Genomic DNA, 20,344 nt, shown 5'->3' with positions numbered 1-20,344 from the left:
GCCAGCTCCCGCACCCTACCTTTACAAGGAAATCTCGGAAGTCGAGGCGCAGCGCCTCGTGTCTGCATGTAAAAGCAGTATGGATCGTCTCTTCGGGCCTTCCCTCACTCTGTCTATCCCGCCCTTGCGGAAATAGGAAGTTGCGTCAGCGGAGTGCGGGACAGACAGTGAGGGAAGGCCCGAAGAGACAATCCACACTGCTTTTACATGCAGACACGAGGCGCTGCGCCTCGGCTTCCGAGATTTCTTTTGTAAAGGTAGTAGGGTGCGGGAGCTGGCAGGAAGAAAAGGACTTTGGGAGCACCCCCCTTGAGGTAACACCCGGGGCGGACCGCCCCGCCCTTGCTACGCCACTGGAGTTATATGATCAAAATGACTAGCCTCAGAAGCCACTCTGGCAGATGTCGTCACCAATTGAAGTTGGTGAATGGAATTTGTAAGAAGACCTATATAGATGTTACACATTTCATCCAGGTGAGAGATTATAAACTGAACCACAATAGCAAGATCAGTAGAGTGAAGAGGACTACCTTGATGCAGACTGTAGGACCTGAAAAGCAGTTTCAGACATATAAATAAGTTTTCCCAGAATCAAAGAATTATCCAAGTTAACACCGAGGATTCATATCAACCCATCACTTGTGTAATTATTCCCTCAATTTCAGTTGAGCAAATCCAGCCCTGGTGGCTTCTGACAAAGCACTCCAGTTGTCCAAGGGTTCAACAACAGTTTATTTGAAGACAACTAAAGTCAGACAATTCTACTCTCACTCTGTTGAATTCTTGGTAGGATCTGCTGGATATTTGTCAGCATAAAAGATCAACTGAGGGTTTCAAATAACAATTAAATAAAGATTGTGGTACGCCCAAAGTCACAGTATATGATGATCAAAAACTATTTAGATCAGAAGCGAACAGTGTAGCTAAAGGAAAGACCTACACCATGAAAGAACTAGACCTGCTATATCAAAGTGGAGAATGACATGATCAGCTGTGTCAAAGGTAGTGCTCATATTAGCATCAACACTTGGGGAAAGCATTTTTCCATCTTTTGAGTCAATGAGATGGTCTTTACATTTTAGAAATAAAACATGAACTACATCTGTACTATGTGTTTTTAGCCTACTTGCCGAGGTTCAAGATATTAGCGTCCTCTACATGTTCACTTAAATGTACAACGACCGCTTGATCCATAATTTTGATTAACAGTAAATTAAAGGACACTAACTAGCGAAATCTTCAGGATCAGATTTAACTTTTTTTTTTAAATCCGTGGATAGATCGGCGCTCCTTTCAACAATACAGGAAAAGAGTCCTTAACTAACCAGGTGGTTATAATCTGAAGCAGAAAAAAGGGTCAAGGCCTACCCTCTCATCTACAACCCATGATGGATGAGATTCCAGAGCTCATGAAGTATACTTAGCTTTAGCCATAACTTTGTCCAGATGTGTAGAAGAAAAAAAATAGTCAAAACTCACTGACAGTATTACTAGAAGAACCCAGAAGTAAGACAGATCTATTCAGATGGATGTCATTCTCTACCCAAGCTCTAATTAATGTAATTTCCCTATAAAATACATGAAAACTAATCATGCTGCTCTTGTGAAACAAAAAAAACTGGATACACTATCAGAGGGCTTAATTAATATTTCACCAGGTGAAAACTTATTTAGCAAAGTTTATAATGTAAACAAGTAGAAAGGTCTGTTTACCTCCTGGAAGGAGGGAGGCCTTCCCCAATGCAGTCCCAAACCCACAATGAAGAGGCACAATAACATTGGAGGTACAGGTGAGCTGCTGCACCCACAGCAGCTGACAGAAGCAGCTGCCCTGACAGTAACAGTGACTGGCTGCAAACAGGCAAAAAAAAAAAATCTCACTCCTCATGCTCTTCTCCTTGCAGAGCTATTGTTTGAAATATGTAGTTTATCCTTAAAATCGAATGTGGTACCGGAAGACTGGAGGGTGGCCAATGTAACACTGACTTTTTAAAAATATTCCAGAGGAGATCCAGGAAATTATAGACCGGTGAGTCTGACGTCGGTGCCGGACAAAATGGTAGAGACTATTATTAAGAACAAAATTACAGAGCATATTCAAAAGCATGGATTAATGAGACAAAGTTAACATGGATTTAGTGAAGGGAAATCTTGCCTCACCAATCTACTACATTTCTTTGAAGGGGTGAACAAACATGTGGATAAAGGTGAGCCGGTTGATATTATGTATCTGGATTTTCAGAAGGCGTTTGAGAAAGTACCTTATGAAACACTCCAGAGGAAATTGGAGAGTCATGGGATAGGAGGTAGTGTTCTATTGTGGATTAAAAGCTGGTTAAAAGATAGAAAACAGAGAGTAGGGTTAAATGGTCATTATTCTCAATGAAGAAGGGTAGTTGTTAGTGGGGTTCTCCAGGGGTCTGTGCTCAGACCGCTGCTTTTTAACATATTTATAAATGACCTAGAGATGGGAGTAACTAGTGTAATTAAATTTGCTGATGACACAAAGTTATTCAAAGTCGTTAAATCGCGGGAGGATTGTGAAAAATTACAAGAGGACCTTACGAGACTGGGATACTGGGCATCTAAATGGCTGATGACGTTTAATGTGAGCAAGTGCAAAGTGATGCATGTGGGAAAGAGGAACCCGAATTATAGCTACGTCATGCAAGGTTCCACATTAGGAGTCACGGACCAAGAAAGGGATCTAGGTGTCGTTGATGATGCGTTGAAACCTTCTGCTCAGTGTGCTGCTGCGGCTAAGAAAGCAAACAGAGTGTTAGGTATTATTAGGAAAGGAATGGAAAACAAAAATAAGGATGTTATAATGCCTTTGTTTTGCTCCATGGTGCGACCGCACCTCGAATATTGTGTTCAATTCTGGTCGCAGTATCTCAAAAAGATATAGTGGAATTAGAAAAGGTGCAGAGAAGGGTGACGAAAATGATAAAGGGGATGGGACAACTTCCCTATGAGGAAACGCTAAAGCGGCTAGGGTCTTCAGCTTGAAGAAAAGGTGGTTGAGAGGAGATATGATAGAGGTCTATAAAATAATGAGTGGAGTTGAACGGGTAGATGTAAAGCGTCTGTTCACTCTTTCTAAAAATGCTAGGACTAGGGGGCATTTGATGAAGCTACAATGTAGTAAATTTAAAACGAATCGGAGAAAATGTTTCTTCACTCAACGTATAATTAAACTCTGGGATTCGTTGCCAGAGAATGTGATAAAGGTGGTTAGCTTAGCGGAGTTTAAAAAAAGGTTTGGCCGGCTTCCTAAAGGAGAAATCCATAGACCGTTATTAAATGGACTTTGTTGAAAATCCACTATTCCTGGGATAAGCAGTATAAAATGTTTTGTACTTTTTGGGGATCTTGCCAGGTATTTGTGATCTGGATTGGCCACTGTTGGAAACAGGATGCTGGGCTTGATGGACCTTTGGTCTTTCCCAGTATGGCAATACTTATGTGCAATATAAGAGCTGAAATTCAAGGCAAATAATTTTCCCTGTGGATGTTGGGCTACTTGTTTAACAGGGCGAATAGCAATGCTAGGGTTAAAGGAAAAGTACATGTACAGAAAGATCAACGAGCTCCACCTGAAAGAGCAGAAAGCTGTGGAGGAGTGTGTGTGGGGGGGGGGGGGGGGGGGGAGGAAGCAGTGGGACATAAGAGCCTCCTCATTCCTCTCCTCAGTGGAAGTGGAGCCTAGAGATTTTGTGTTTGAAATCAGAAATGGAACTCAGAGAAGGAGCAACATGTACAGAGCGCAAGCCCGGATACAATCAGAGAGCTGTGCTGCCCAGTCTGGAAATGGAAAACCAGCTAGGTTGAAGTGAAACAGCAAGACAGACTCTGAGCTGTGGAGTGTTCTTGGAAATGACACTCAGGCTAGCAGGGAGTTGCAGAAGCCAATCACAGGAGTGCTCAGAGCTTAAAGTGACTTTTGGCTGAGGAGCTGAAACCTATGGTTCAGACAACTCCACAGCAGCTACAAAATAATGTGCTTTTCTGCTCTCCTTTTCCCAGGCCAAAAGTGAGGGAATGATGTGATTGGCTACCTCTGTGTGTCAGAGGCATACCCAGAAGTGGACTCAGGTCCACACAGCAGCGGTACACCTTTGACAGCGCCAGCATAGAAAGCTCCTGTGGTCCTATATCTCCCTCCTTGCTTTAAACGTCTCTTGAAAAGGTCACCAGAAGCAGCAGCGATTCCCACACGCTGCCTCTCGCTGACCCAGTGCTTCTCTCCTCTGCTGCATCCTACTCCCTCTGACACAGCTTCCTGTTTCTGCCTGGGTGGAACAAGGCAGAGGGGAGGTTCTGGGACAGTGGCAGGCAGCATTTCGGAACTGCTGCTGGCAACCCTTTCAAGAGATGCTTAAGATGGATGGGGGAAGATCCAGAGAAGTGCTGGACAACCAGGGTGGGGGAGGGAGAGGTAGAGAGAGAGAGGGAGGAATGCTAGACCACAGGGGAGGGAGCAGGAGGCGAGGACAGGGAGATGTCAGACTATGAGGGTGGGGTGGGTGAAAGACGAAGCAGATACTGGGCTAAAAGGGTAGAAGGAGTGGCCTAGTGGTTAGGGTGGTGGACTTTGGTCTTGGGGAACTGAGGAACTGAGTTTGATTCCCACTTCAGGCACAGGCAGCTCCTTGTGGCTCTGGGCAAGTCACTTAACCCTCCATTGCCCCATGTAAGCCGCATTGAGCCTGCCATGAGTGGGAAAGCGCGGGGTACAAATGTAACAAAAAAAAAGATGCTAGGAGTGGTGGAACCATGTGGGATAGGCCAAGAGGGGGAAAGAGGTCGGTGGGAAGGAAACTAATAAGAGAATGATAGTGATTACAGGGTATAGAAATATGGTAATGGAGATTAGATTAAAGATAAAAAGGAAAGGAAGGCTGAGGAAGGAGTGAGATGGGGAATGGGAAAGCTAGTGAGCATGAGAAGGATATGGAAATTTGATAGGTAGCTGAAAAGTAAAAAGGAGAAGGGTAAGAAAGGGTGAAATTTGAGTGGACAGAGACAAACAGAGGAAAATGTCAGAGGCAGGTGTATGGAGGGAATGGAATGAGAGAGGAGAAAACACAAATGGACAGCAGCCACTTGAAGGAGAATTAGCAGAAGCGGGAATGAAAAGCAGAAGAGAGAAACTAGAACCAACATAATGTTCAAAGATTAAAAAACAAAAGGCATTTTATTTTGAATGATTTAAATGGAATATGTGAAATTAAATGTTTGTAGCAGATATCTTTGCATTGTGTTCAGTAGAAAAGGAAATGCATTTCTGTTTTTTTTCCTCTTCAGTGTAGCAGTACATGCCAGGTTTAACTTCTTGGGGTTTCCAGTTCAATTGTTGTGTACATAGTTTTATTTGTGATCCCTTGTTCTATATTTGGTGAGCCTCTTGTCAGTGTCACAGTAATGGCAAGTGGGAGATCGGAGGGGAAGCAGGGAAGAGGGGATCGGAGCCCCTCCGCCTTTATTTTCTGACCTGGGCCCTCATATGTCCAGTACCAATTCTGACCCTTACTGTAGCTAGTGGGGGATCTCTAAGCATCGCCAGCTGAGGACCTCCTCCAAAAGGCAGCCAAAACTTCTACCAAGCCATGCAGTTGGAAGCATCCTTGAGCCACTGACAACTAAGCATGCATGGGGTGCTGGGATTTGTGGCTCAGGTATGTTGCTGCTGCCTGCCAAGCTTGGTTCAAGGGAGTTCTGTCCACCTTTGGAGGAAATCTTCAGCTGACAGAGCTTGGGGATCCTCATTAGCTAAAGTATTTATGTTGGAGTACGGTGGGAACACAGAAAATTTAGTGCACACCCACTTTGGGCTCAGGCCCAACCAAAACTGGCTGCCTGGCTATGGCACTGCTGTGTGCTACCGCAAAATGGTGTGAACACACCTTAAAAGGATCTTGGTTGCTGTAATTTTAACACTGATGGGAAATCAGATACGAATCTAACATTGTATCAATTATAGAATGAAGCTTGCCGTTCATATCTTACATTAAGACCCAAATTAGCAGATTCACATCATTTTGCGACAGATTAAACAATGCCGCTGTCTGGCTCTAATATTAGCCTTAGACAACCTGCCTCCAAATGAGCAATACTCATTCGGCTAGGATGCAGTTTTTAGAGCATTGGATTGATAACCAGGGAAGCCCAGTTCAAATTCCACTGTAGCTCCTTGTGACCTTCTGCAACCCTTCACTGCCTCAATACAAAATTAGATTGTAAGCCCTCTGGTGACAGGGAAATACCTAGTGCACCTGAATGTAATTCACCTTGAGCTACTACTGAAAAAGGTGTGAGCTAAATCCAATTAAATGTTATATTTAATAAATTTGATGTATCACCTACTAATATCCAGTCCAATCTCCAAACTCTCTAGCTACTGATGCTGCGCTATGCAAAATCTTGGTCAGGGCATTGCCCCAGTGGCCTTCCCCTTCTGCTGCCTATAAACATAATACTAAAGTAGATAGGTATAAGCCAAATAGCTAATTCCTATCACAAAAACACAGCTTAATCTTTGAGGGCCCCTCCTCCCCTGGTCTTCTACCTAAAAGTACTGCAATCTTAAATTCAGCCCTGGATCAATAAAATAATTTTTTTACTCTAAAGTAGAAAAAGAAATACCAATTACAGGACCAAATGCAGTAAGCATTTTCTTCATAGAGACAATGGGAGAAAAGCCAGAGAGATGTTTTTACTTACCCTTCGCCATTTTCCATCGCTAATGTTGGGTCCCAACTGGGATATCATCATTTGTCCATGTTCATTGCTCATCTGAATCTCCAACTGTCTCTGTCGTAAAGCTAAAAGAAACCAGCTCCCAGGCCCATCAATTTCACCATGAAAAATAATTCCCTCTGAATCATAGGTACGAAAATCAAAGGATGATAAAGAACTATGGGGAAACATACAACATTAACAATATTTTCACAGGAACGTTAAGATAAACATCAATATTTATTTCCAAAATTCTATTTCATAGTGTCAGGATAGGTAAGAGCTTTCTCCTATTCTGTCCCACTAAAGTTCAACCTATAGAAATGATGTGTGCCTTATGAGTCTGGGTATAGGTGACCATGACAGTGGATTGGTTTTTGAACATATCTTAAGTTGAAGTAATAACACTATTTGTTTATATAGCATTATTAGACATACAGTGTTATACAGTGGTGATATTTTTTCAGGTATAACATACCCCTTCCCCAAAGAGCTTACAGTGTAAGTGGGTACCTGAGACAATGGGAGGTATTTATTTAGATTTATTTACCACCTTTTTGAATGATATGGGAGTTCCACAACACAGCTATTATACGTTCGCACTGCATGCCTCTTGCTGTCACTGCTGTGAGCAGGGGTGCATGCTACATGCATATAGGTAGTTATATGTAAACACACACCAACGAACACACTTCTTGACCACACAAGTAACTACTGCTGTCCCTCATTTTATCTTGCCCCTTTTAAATAAAAGTCTGCTGTTTCACCAAAGAATACATGACGACTGTCAGTTATAGCTCAGTAGCACAGGCATGGCCCATTTAAAGGGTAGCAATGCAATATACTAGTTGAGATGCCGGAAATAAAAAACATGCAGGCATCTTGTGCTCATAGTCATATCCTCAATGAGATCCAAAATTGGCCAACAGCTCAGCTCTCTCTGGAAACTATCCACTGACTTTCCTTCAGCTGGTCCTTGAGGAATGGCAGAGTCAGATTTCATGATTTTCCATAGAAGAAAGAGAAAATAATTTCCCTCCCAAGGAAATAATGGAAGATAGGCTGCTACTGAGGTTGCCATATACAGCAGTAAATCTATTTAGAGTAGAGGCCTGGGGAAAGTGAAATGAAACTACATACCCAGTTGGGCCAATAACCCTCTGGAGGCAGAACTAAAGAGTACACTTGATGCACCTTCCAGCTATTTTTAGAGCCCATCCAAATAACTGAGTGTTTCATAACAGTAAGAAGAGTGGCAAAATATTGCCTTTTTTTCCTGACCATTTAACATTTGGAAAAACCTGATATGCAGCTACGGTATTTAGTGAAGACCTAAATTTCAAGGGTAATGAACTGACCCCCTAATTGTAGAAAGGAGGAACATCGGACAAACCTTTCTTTGCATACTACAAAATAAGACACTGAAAATGAGCTATAATTGGAAGTGGTTAGAAGAATGGACAGACACAGGAAAGCCAGGGTTCAAATCCCACTACTGAAACTTTGGGGCATCACTCTAGTTATATCAGGTTATCAGGGAGTCATTTATTAATGCTATAGATGGGCATTATTTGCCTCCGGGCCTACTGCATATGAGCCCTATAATAAAAATACCAGCACCATCAGTAAATGGCCCCTTAGACTGTAAGTTCTTTAGAGCAGGAACTTATCATACCCAAACGCTCATCACAGTTGCTCAGCAATGTGTATGTTGATTAGTACTTCTAGAGCTCAGTAAAAAGCTCTAAACCCACATAATTCCTGGGATCCTTTAATGCAGTCACTACTGGTGGTGAAATCTGGAGAAAAGTTATTTTCAAAAAGTCACCCTTTTCACCCTCAAATCATTGAAGTTCTGTATTAAAAACTTCACAAAACGCAAATAGTTTTCTATCTGTATACACTGTCAAATCATGTAGTTTATATACTGGAAACCAAGTGACAACACAGATTAAACTATTTTAACGTTTTACCTTGTCAGGTTAGGCCAATGGAGTTCCAAAAGCAGAGCAGTAAGGTTGATCCCAATTCCCAGGTGCAAGATATTTGTGGATTTGCTTGTCTCCAAAGGTGCACACATGCTCTGTATATAAGTACAGAGAAAAAAGTTAATCATATAACATGCAGGTCTAAAGACTGATGCCTAGTCAGTTTTATATAGGGTCTGAACTATCAAGAACTGTTTTGAACCCTGGAGCAATTAAACATTTGGAAACCAAAACTTGCCAAATATACTGATGTCTTTATGACCTGCCAGCCTTTTACAATCATTTGGCCTCAGGGAAACTGTCCTGGTTACAACTGCCCTCTCTGAAACCCTGATTAGGGGAAATATATTTCATTACTAGTAAAAAAAAGCCCCGTTTCTGATGCAAATGAAACGGGGGCTAGCAAGGTTTTCTTCTGTGTGCATGTGGGAGTGTGTGTGTCCCTGCCCTCTGCCCTCTCTCCCTTCCCCTGTGCTGTCTGTCCCCTCCCCCTCGGAGTCGAGTCCTTCAGTGTTAAGTTTCTTGCTGTGCTGTGTTTGTGTTACAGAGATAGTGAGGACTTCTGCCCTCTCTCCCCTCCCCCCTCTGAGTCCTTCACTGTTACAGAGAGAGCGATTTGATTTCGTGCTTTGCTGTGTTTTCCTTCACTGTTTGTGTTACAGACAGGGACGATCTTAAGGGGAGGCGACCGAGGCGGCTTAAGGGGGCCCCGGTCAGCCTCCTCCGCTCCCGATTCCCAGCGCTATTTAAATTTACCTTCCTTTTAAATTTACCTCTGTCCGGCAGCGCAGCATCAGTGAAGTAGGCGGCGCTACTGAGTCCCTACGTCTCTAGCCTTCCCCCTTCCCTTCGCTCAGTGTTCCACCTTCTTCTGACGTCAAGGAAATGACGTCAGAAAAGGCGGGCCCCTGAGTGAAGGGAAGGCTAGAGACGTCGGGACTCGGAAGCGCCGCCTCCTTCACTGACGCTGTGCTGCCGGACGGAGGTAAATTTAAAAGAAACAAAAAAGGAAAGGGATCTAGGGGGGGGGGAGAAGAGGGCGGGCGGGCAGTTGGGACATGGGAGCGGGAGGGCAGGGGAGAGAGGAGCATGGATGGGAGGGCAGGGTTCATGGAAGGGAGAGAGAGGAATTGCTGGATAGGGGTGAATGGAGGGGGCAGGGGACAGATGGGCATGGATGGATAGGAGGGTAGGGCTCAGGGAGAGAGGGGCATTGCTGGATAGGGATGAATGGAGGGGGCAGGGGACAGATGGGCATGGATGGATATGGATGGGACTGGGCAGGGCTCAGGGAGAGAGGGAAATTGCTGGATAGGGATGAATGGAGGGGGTAGGGGACAGATAAGCATGGATGGAAGGGAGGGTAGGACTCAGGGGGAGAGAGGGGCATTGCTGGATAGGAATGAATGGAGGGGGTCGGGGCCAGATGGGCATGGATGGATATGGATGGGACTGGGCAGGGCTCAGGGAGAGAGGGAAATTGCTGGATAGGGATGAATGGAGGGGGTAGGGGACAGATAAGCATGGATGGAAGGGAGGGTAGGACTCAGGGAGAGAGGGGCATTGCTGGATAGGAATGAATGGAGGGGGTCGGGGCCAGATGGGCATGGATGGATATGGATGGGACTGGGCAGGGCCCAGGGAGAGAGGATTAATTGCTGGATATGGAGGGGAGGGAGGAGAATTGCTGGATATGGACAGATGGAGGAGGGAAGGGGAGAGAGGAAGAAGGATGGACATGGATGGGAGGGCAGGGCCCAGGGAGAGAGGATTTACAGATGGTAGACAGAACACATAAGGACACAGGAGGATGGTGGACATGGTGAGAGAAAAAATATCATATGGAAAGAAGACACTGCATAAAACAGAAGACACCGGGACCAAAGCGAATAGAAAAACTAAATGATCAGACAACAAAGGTAGAAAAAAGTATTTTATTCAGAATTTATTAATTGGAATGTGTCAGATTTTGGAAATGTGCATCTGTGGTATTTTGCATTTAAGTTTCAATTTTTCTAGTATTGCTGCATGCTGAGTCTGACTTCTTGAGGTAACTTTTCAGTTCAGTATTTTGCCTTCATATCTGTTGTGTCATGTGTTTTTCATGTATGATCAAGGTGCAGTATCCTGCTAGTGTGTAGTATTTGCAGCCCTTTTGTTTTGCTTTTTTTCACGAGGTAGTATATTGGTATTTTAGAGCCTGGTGTAATTACAGTTCTGCCTTTCCACGCATAAGGTTGTAGCTTGTCCTGTCCTTGGATTTAGTGCTGTTATGGTTTGGTAAGGTTATGAGTGTGTTTTTGCACAAGTTTGTGTATAGTGTTTTGCAGTGGAGAGATTGTGTGTCCGCACCTCTGACCCCCCGGGGTTATGAGAATTGGAACTACTAATTGTAGTGGACTTGAACTGAATAATTTCTGGTGAGGGGGGTTTTCATGATAGCATTGTGCTTATTATTTCAATCAGTTTTTCTGTACAAATTTAGCTTCATTTGTGTTTATTTGAAATTTCATAAATAAAAAATGTTCTAAAATTTAATAATCAATGGGGTGGAGCTGGGGTGGGGGCGGGGCTAGGATGGGGCCCCACCAAATTGGTCTGCATAGGGCCCCGCACTTGCTAAGACCGGCCCTGGTTACAGAGAGAGCGAGGGCGGGGCAGACACTTATGGGGAAACCGGATATCTCTCCCCCTTCACACTTCCGGCTGGAGGCTTCATTTAGAACGTTGGTGGTGCCTTTTATATAGAGAGATGTTATAATCCTCTGATTTCAAAGGCATCTCATTACATGAAGATCGCAAGATGACGTGGTTACTGACTGCACTCATTACACTGGTACACAAACTTTTACTGACCTTGGAAGAAGGGAAATTCAGGAAGTGTGAGGAAATAGGTAGTGAACCCATGTGATAGTCTAGCTGGGAACGAAAGCTGGTAGCAACAAAAACAGTGACATAATTGCAGTGTGCTTGGTATAGATACAGAGGGTGCTGCAAAGGGCAAGGGAGGATGGCTAGATATTAGTCTGTGGTGACAGCAGGTTCAGGAAACTGAAGACTGTGTGTGCCAACACTACTACTACTGAACATAGCTTTACAGGTGCACAGAGAAGACTGTCCCTCCTCGATGGAGTTTACAGACTAGTCAAACAGTGCGAAGAGAAGCAAGCTGAAGATAGAGATACAATAAGGAAGAAACATGGATCCCAAGGCATTAGGCCAGCATTTCCCGTCTCACTTCTTCCTTCTCTCTAAATTATTAATGGCTAGGTCACAGTGGCAGTGTAAGGGAATCTATAGTTGAATCTGTAATAGGAGGAATGTAATTATTAGCGTATGACAAAGCTGCACAGCGTACTCTTGTGTAAGATATCGCTTTTAGCAGCTTTAGTGCTATTTTTTCATCTGACCTACAAGGCACTTTTCTCTACAGATAACGCTAGACCCCTGACGCAGGCCTCACGGCCGAAACACGTCACGTGTCGGGTCAATTCTGCTACTGTTAATAAAGACCTTGTTCAGGAAGACACTCATTGTGAGAGGACCTTTTTTTTGGATCCACCGTGTGTTTTTGCCTTTCACAGGCTAAGACTGGCCACAGAGATACAGAAACGGGGAAGGGAGGTGGGCTGCAGATTAATTTGACATAAATATGGATTTATGATGAAGAAAATAATCACTTACATAGGGAGCTGTGTCTCAAATGTCAGTGCTTTTTGGATATTTTCACTACAGTACTGTGATAGTGGGAACCTCCTTTAATTCCACTGTAGCACCATATCAGGAGCTACATTCCTGCAGCAACAACCCTAACAGTGGTGTGCTGGTAAATGTTTAACAACAGGCTCTCTCCCCGGTCCACCTCTGCGCCCCCCCCCCCCCCCAAATTGCAGAGCTGGTTATAGCCGGGGAGAGAGCCTGGGGGGGGGGGGGGCAATCTAATTCATGTTTAATGTGGGATAAAATGCCATAAATAAATAAATAAAAATAAACTTTTAATGTTGAGCACCTGATTCTCAAAGTGGACATATTCCAAACACTATAATGAAAATAAAATGATTTTTTCTACCTTTGTTGTCTGGTGACTGTTTTTCTGATCATGCCGGCCCAGTATCCGATTCTGCTATCTGTCCTCTTAACTCCATTTCCAGGGCTTCCTTTCCATTTATTTCTTTATTTTCCGCCTTTCTTCTTCATTTCTTGCCCTACATCTGTAAGTAAAAGCTGGGTCCTCCGCAGACTTGACTGTCCAGTGGATCCAGCTTCAGCCTATTCATCCATGTGCAGTTATTCTCCTCTCTTCCTTTTCCCTCTTCTCATCTCATTCCTCACTCTTCCCCCCCTCCATCCATGTCCAGCAACCCTCCTCTGCCCCCTGCCCTGCCCTCCATGCACCCATGTCCAGCAGCAACCCTCCTCCCCCTGCCCTCCATCCACCCATGTTCAGCGACCCTCCTCTCCCCCCTGCATTGCATCCACCCATGTCCAGCAAACCTCCTCTCCCCCTGCCCCCACCCATGTCCAGCAACCCTCCTCTCCTCTCCCCTGCCCTCCATCCACCTATGCCCAGCAACCCTCCTCTCCCCTTGCACTGCATCCACCCATGTCCAGCAACCCTCCTCTCCCCCATGCCCTCCATCCACCCATGTCCAGCAACCCTCCTGTCCCCCATGCCCTCCATCCACCATGTCCAGCAACCCTCCTCTCCCCCCTGCCCTCCATGCTCCATCCACCCATGTCCAGCGACCCTCCTCTCCCCTCCATCCACCCATGTCCAGCAACCCTGCCCTCCATCCACCCATGTCCAGCAACCCTCCTCTCCCCTGCCCTCCATCCACCATGTCCAGCAACCCTCCTCTCCCCCCTGCCCTCCATGCTCCATCCACCCATGTCCAGCAACCCTCCTCTCCCCCCTGCACTGCATCCACCCATGTCCAGCAACCCTCCTCTCCCCCCCTGCCCTCCATGCTCCATCCACCCATGTCCAGCAACCCTCCCCTCCATCCACCCATGTCCAGCAACCCTCCTCTCCCCTGCCCTCCATCCACCATGTCCAGCAACCCTCCTCTCCCCCTGCCCTCCATCCACCATGTCCAGCGACCCTCCTCTCCCCCCTGCACTGCATCCACCCATGTCCAGCAACCCTCCTCTCCCCCATGCCCCTCCATCCACCATGTCCAGCAACCCCTCCTCTCCCCCCTGCCCTCCATGCTCCATCCACCCATGTCCAGCGACCCTCCTCTCCCCCCTGCACTGCATCCACCCATGTCCAGCAACCCTCCTCTCCCCCCTGCCCTCCATGCTCCATCCACCCATGTCCAGCAACCCTCCCCTCCATCCCCCATGTCCAGCAACCCTCCTCTCCCCCTGCCCTCCATCCACCATGTCCAGCAACCTCCTCTCCCCCCTGCACTGCATCCACCCATGTCCAGCAACCCTCCTCTCCCCCATGCCCTCCATCCACCATGTCCAGCAACCCTCCTCTCCCCCCTGCCCTCCATGCTCCATCCACCCATGTCCAGCGACCCTCCTCTCCCCTCCATCCACCCTGTCCAGCAACCCTCGTCTCCTCCTGCCATCCCCTCCATGATCCACCCATGTCCAGCAACCCTCGTCTCCCCCCTGCCCTCCTCCCCTTCATCTGCCTTCTTCGAGCCCCCCTCCCCCCCCCGCCCCGGTCGTCCATCATCCATCTGCCCTCTGCTCCCACCCCGACAGACCTGGTTTCCTTCCCGCCACCGCTGCTTGCCTTTAAAAATTTTATTTTCCCTCGAGGCACGCCGCTGTTGAAGCGAAGGCAGCAGGCTCAGCTGAGTTCCAGCTGGCTCCGCCCTCTTCGGACGTATTTCCTGTTTGCGCGAGGGCGGAGCCATGATGCGAGGGAAGAGAACGGAACGGAAGGCTGGAACTCAGCTGAGCCTGCTGCCTTCGCTTCAACAGCGGCGCGCCTCGAGGGAAAATAAAATTTTTAAAGGCAAGCAGCGGCGCGGGAAGGAAACCAGGTCTGTCGGGGTGGGAGCAGAGGGCAGATGGATGATGGACCGGGGCAACGGGGGAGCAGAGGTGAGCCGGCTCGCACTGCCCAACAACCGGCTCGCAAGATGCCAGTAAATTTAACAAGCGGCTCTTGCGAGCCGGCTCCAGCACACCACTGACCCTAGCACATTTTCACAGTGACATCAAGTGCTGAGCTCCAACTGTGGCAACACTACTGCAATCAACTACAAGCACCAAACTACTACTATGTAACAAAAAGAGAGAGGACGGATTTACTCCAGTCATATGATGGTGATTATAGTGTTAATTTCTTAACACAAAAAGTGCTGAGTGGTCTCTCTAATACTTCAGACACATGCTCCACGGACACAGCCCTCTAAGGTGGATAACCTGGCAGCACAAATACAGCTGTCAAAAGAGAAACAACAATATTAACACTGCACCAGGCTTAAAGTAGTGCAGGCAATGGTAGAAAACGGATTCAAACTTTGCTTCTGTACCAGCTTTTCACATGCCATGCCGTCCTCTCTATACCTTTCTACATTATGTGGGAGGGAGAAAAGAAGAGGCTGGAAATGTAATGGTGCTGGGCGAAGGGGGAGAGAAGTGGTTGCTATGCAGAAAGGAGATCAAGGGAGATGTGCTGGAGCAGTTGCTACCAGCAAAGGAGGTTAGGACCAGCAGTAAAATTGGGAAGTGGGGGTTTCTCTAATGTCAATCTAGCACTGGCTCTGCTATGCATGTTCACTCACTAAGCATCACAGTGCTTGAGTGCCCATTTCTTACTGCTCACTGAATACAACAGCTTTCAAACAAACATTTAAAACCATGGTGCTGTTTATTATTGTTCTGTGGATTTTCTCTATTATTTGACAAGCTTCTGGCTCTTCCTAATCAAGCCCTTGTTTTAATCTAAGGCTTCTTTTCTGTTGGGTGGGAGCTGCTGACTGTTACATATACCTGTTCAGTGCTGCATATATCTGTTAAAACACAATAGAATCAATCATTAGTAACTATTTTTATGTTAAATGTGAAAATTTTAGTCCATTCTCAGTGCCTTGCTATTGGGAGGGTCTTTTACTAAGGCGCGCTCACGGTTTTAGCGTGCACTAAAATTGCAGGCGCGCTAAACGTTAGAAACGCCAATGCATTCCTATGGGCGTCTCTAACGTTTAGCGCGTCCACAATTTTAGTGCGCACTAAAACCGTGAGCGCGCCTTAGTAAAAGATGCCCTGAGTCTAGTAAACATCTGGCAACCAACTATGTAACCAGTAGTAATCAAATCAAAATATTTCCTAAACCATTCCATGCTTTTATTATTTCATTAAATATTTGTTTTCATATGTGTAGGTCCGTTACATATGTCTCTCTTTATAAACTCTATAATTGCACCAGGGAGCAATTTGGACTATTTTATTACTTAGAATTTCATGCCATTGATTTTAATGATATGAAATTCTTGACTTCCGCTTATCATTTTTGCCTTTATATTTTTAACTTCACTTAAAAATTTAATAGGCTTCATGGTACATATTATACACAGGTCTTGAGTGATACAATCACAGAATTTCATCCAATGGAAGGTTATCAATAGAAATCAAACAAAATAAAACATGGAAAAGAAAATAAGATGATACCTTTTTATTGGACATAACTTAATACATTCTTGATTAGCTTTCGAAGGTTGGAAGCAATGGAAGCAAATTATTGTTAAAAGCTTTATGTTCCAAACAGACTTAATTCAAAAGATTCTGGAGGTGGAGTTTTCTCTCTGCCTCTAACTACACTGTAGATACGGGATTCTTTTACTTTAAACATTTTAACCAATAAACAAAAGACAACAGTGAGAAATGTCAGTCTTACCTTTTCTGAACTTGGCGGTTCTTGCTTTATGGTACTTCCCTCAGATGGATGGTTGCATTCCAGCAAGAGTGTTAATAACAAGAAACTCTTAGAGCCATTATGTTGCACCCCAAATTAAAAATGCAGAGATTTGCTTTCTGAAGATACTACCCTCAATAAATAACACATGAACACTACATATAGCCAATCAGATGCTTTTTTGGCCACTCTCATCATACTGACTGGCCTCTTGTGGTGCACTGTTTACAGTGCCTGCATTATCAGACAGCTGACTTCCAAGGACTTCCTCCCTTCTTTCTCAGAACTTGTTTTACTTGTTTTCCATTTTCAATCTCTGTTTCTGTTAGCGTTTTGGGGCTAATTTACGAAGCTTTTTTTTCCCACAGGTAAAGCCTGTTTCACTTGCAGAAAAGTACGTTTTGTTTTGTTATGCTATATCATTTTTATTGAAGATAAAATAACCTGTACATATACTGCTAAACATTATTTCACGTAACAGGGTTGCAAATATGAATCTTTACAGGTAAGAGAAATATCACCAACATTGCCAACAAGCATTTAACCTTATTCCTATCTCCCTCCCTACTAACACCCCCTCTTTCCCTTCCTCCCTCCCCCCGTTTTTCCCCCCTCCCAGACCATTCCCTCCTCCCCCCCAACCCTCTTTACTATTCAGATACTAGGACACCATTAAAAGTTCAACAATCTGCTCCTAGCAGCCGGGGTCAGTGTTTTAGTAGTGGGCTCCAAGTATTCTGGAACCTCAGCCCAGTCTTGGATTTAAAGTCTATCACTCCCATCCTTTCGACTCGCAGAAGTGAGATCATACGGGCCCGCCACTGGGAGTAAGATGGGTAGTGGTGCGATAACCACTCAGACAAGATCACTTGCTTAGCAACTATAATAGTCTTTTGCACAAAAGCTGTAAATCCAGTTGGTATTGGTTGAACAAAGACAGGGTGACCCAATAGCAGTCCTGAGTCGTGTTTCCACCTGGCTTGCCAAATGTGAGAGACGTGGAGGGGCATAATCGAACGTCACCGGCCAAATAGGATCGCCGGCGCTACAGCTGGCGGGAACCGTATTATCGAAAAAGATGGCCGGCCATCTTTTTTTTTTCATAATACGGTTTAGCCCGGCCAATGTCGTGGAGTTCGCCGGGTTTGTTTCTCAGCGATAATGGAAAGTTATGTCGGCCATCTCAAACCCCGGCCAAATTCAAGGCATTTGGTCGTGGGGGGAGCCAGCATTTTAGTGCACTGGCCCCCCTGAATGCCAGGACACCACCAACCAGCCACCCTAGGGGTCACTGCGGTGGACTTCAGAAAAGCTCCCACGTGCATAGCTCCCTTATTTGGGAGCTGAGCCCCCTCCCCAAACCCACTACCCACAAATGTACTGCACCCACTAAAATGCTCCAGGGACCTGCATACAGCCTCTAGGACTATTGCTGCTGTATAACTTTGGCACACCAGTTCACACCTGAAGACTAATCTCTCTGAAAAAGTCCTTCTTGAAATAACCACCTTTACTCACAGTTAACTGCAGATCAAAGGTTGTGCCCCACTGGTACTAAGATTAGCAGTAGGTCAGAGCTGGCACAATGGTGTACAATGCCCTCTTTCAGCACCATTCAAGGTAAGAACTAACATAGTAACATAGTAGATGATGGCAGAAAAAGACCTGCATGGTCCATCCAGTCTGCCCACAAGACAAACATATGTGTAAACCTTACCTTGATTTGTACCTGCCTATTCAGGGCACAGACCATACAAGTCTGCGCAGCAGTACTTCCCGCCTCCTAACCACCAGTCCTCGCCTCCCATCACCGCTCTGGCACAGAACTACGTTCTCTAACTGGGTAACACAGGAAAGGGAACTAAAACTGGCTTACAAAAATGGCCACTAACCGCATGGCCTACAACAGGAAACAAAACAGGGCACACTCTGACCCAGTTAGCAGGGGGGAAAAGTACCATGGAGTAGAGCCCAGTACCCTACACCCACCACAATGCATTGCTAATGTGACTCTACAGGGCACCTAACAGAAAAGGGTCACACTCACCCGAGAGCCACATCACAACCAGGGAAAGGCTGTCGGATGATACAACACATTCTGCTGTCATGGAGGTGGGTACGGCATTTGAAGGCTGCAAAAAAGGTTTTTAGTTTTATTTTTTTTTAGTTTGGAAGGGGATTGGTGACCACTGGGGGAGTATGGGGAGGTCATCCCCCATTCCCTCCAGTGGTCATCTGGTCAGTTGGGGCACCTTTTTGAGGCTTGGTCTGGAAAATAAAAGGACCAAGTAAAGCCGGCGGCTTAACGCCGCCTTTTTTTCCATTATCGGCGAAAGCCGGCCATCTGGTAGCCACACCCATGCCCACCCATGTCCCGCCTTTGCTAATCTACCGACACGCCCCCTTGAACTTTTGTTGGCGAAGCGACGGGAAAGTGGCAATGCTGTAAAAAATGCCGCTTTTGATTATACCGATTTCGCCGCTTTTAAGAAATCGCCGGCCATCTCCCGATTTGTGTCGGAAGATGGCCGGCGATCACTTTCGATTATAAGCTGGATATTGTGTTAGCTGTTTCCAATATCATGCTATGCCTCTACATGACCAAAGCATATGCCCTAGAGTGGCCCCAGGTTCTCTGCACTTGGGGCACTCCCCCCATGGCGAGAGTCCCATATGAAAAGCTCTCCTGGGGGAAAAGTAGAGCCAAAGCACCACTTTATATTGTGTCTCCCAGTGCGAAATCATGACTGTATGCTTCTTCAGTGTCAGAACATGCGTTTTAAACTGAGATAATGTGAGGTCTATCAATATGTTCTGCTTCCATTGGGACAGCAACTTAGCATAATCGAGCTCCTGAGCCGTATCTCTAATGTGCCTGTGGTGAAATTTGAGTGGCACCCGTTGTTGAGCCGCTAGAGAAAATGCAGAGGCCAGTTCTTCCTGAACATCTTCGGCCAAATCTTCCCAAGGCAAGGACTGTATGTAGTGCTTTAATTGACGATAATGAAACTCATCCGAGGGAAGCAAACCAAACTCTGTCCGGAGCTCCTGAAAGGGTTTTATCCGCCCCTCAAGAGAAACTGCTTGTAATAGGTACACCATCCCGTTCCGCTTCCATCTTTGAAATGCAGGATACAAAATCCCAGGTGTAAAAGCAGGGTTCCCACAAATTGATAGGAACGGGGTAATTTTTGCAGAAAAATTATGCAACCTACAAATCCATCTCCACATAGCTTTCGCCGACCCCATTATTCCTGTTTTTTGCAATGTGTATGGTAAGGGAGGCCCCGCTGCATGTAAATAATTACTAAAATGAATTTCAGGGTATAAATGCACTTCTATCGATGTATCTGTGTAATCCCGAGTTCTCCGAGGACAAGCAGGCTGCTTGTTCTCACGACTGGGTTGACGTCCACGGCAGCCCCCACCAACCGGAACAAAACTTTGCGGGCGGTCCCGCACGCAGGATACGCCCACCGCGCATGCGCGGCCGTCTTCCCGCCTGTGCGCGACCGTGTCCACTCAGTCTTTTCTTTTCCGCGCTGGAGAGAGCCGCGTTCGTCTCTCTCTCTCTCTCTCAGCCCCGGAAACCGGATCGCGCTTTCACCGCGAGTTTTTTTCTCCTTCGTTGTTCTCCGTTTTCTATTTTATTTTGTCTAAAAAAAAAAAAAAAACCGCAGAACTTTGTTTTTCCCTCGTTTTTTAGCGGGGGCGTCTCGTTGCGGCCTTGTGGCCGCGC

The 20,344-nt window shown here is 45.9% G+C and overlaps 1 protein-coding gene across 1 annotated transcript in view; it reads right to left on the bottom strand.

Moving 5' to 3' along the window:
• The window catches only part of LOC115478931 (vitamin K-dependent protein S-like), a 42,059-nt gene extending 25,362 nt beyond the window's left edge, over window positions 1-16,697 (bottom strand). Inside the window, exons 1-3 of the mRNA XM_030216583.1 lie at window positions 16,588-16,697; window positions 8,712-8,821; window positions 6,724-6,916 (exon numbers count right to left, since the gene is read on the bottom strand). Of these exons, the coding sequence (XP_030072443.1) occupies window positions 6,724-6,916; window positions 8,712-8,818 (300 nt within the window). The 5' untranslated portion in view covers window positions 8,819-8,821; window positions 16,588-16,697. The remainder of the gene's footprint in view (window positions 1-6,723; window positions 6,917-8,711; window positions 8,822-16,587) is intronic.
• Between the last annotated feature and the right edge of the window lie 3,647 nt (window positions 16,698-20,344).

This window comes from Microcaecilia unicolor, chromosome 10 (genome assembly GCF_901765095.1).
Source record: "Microcaecilia unicolor chromosome 10, aMicUni1.1, whole genome shotgun sequence".
In the NCBI taxonomy this organism is placed as follows: domain Eukaryota; kingdom Metazoa; phylum Chordata; class Amphibia; order Gymnophiona; family Siphonopidae; genus Microcaecilia; species Microcaecilia unicolor.
Note: the sequence above shows the minus strand (reverse complement) of the source record. Positions and strands in the feature narration are given on the sequence as shown.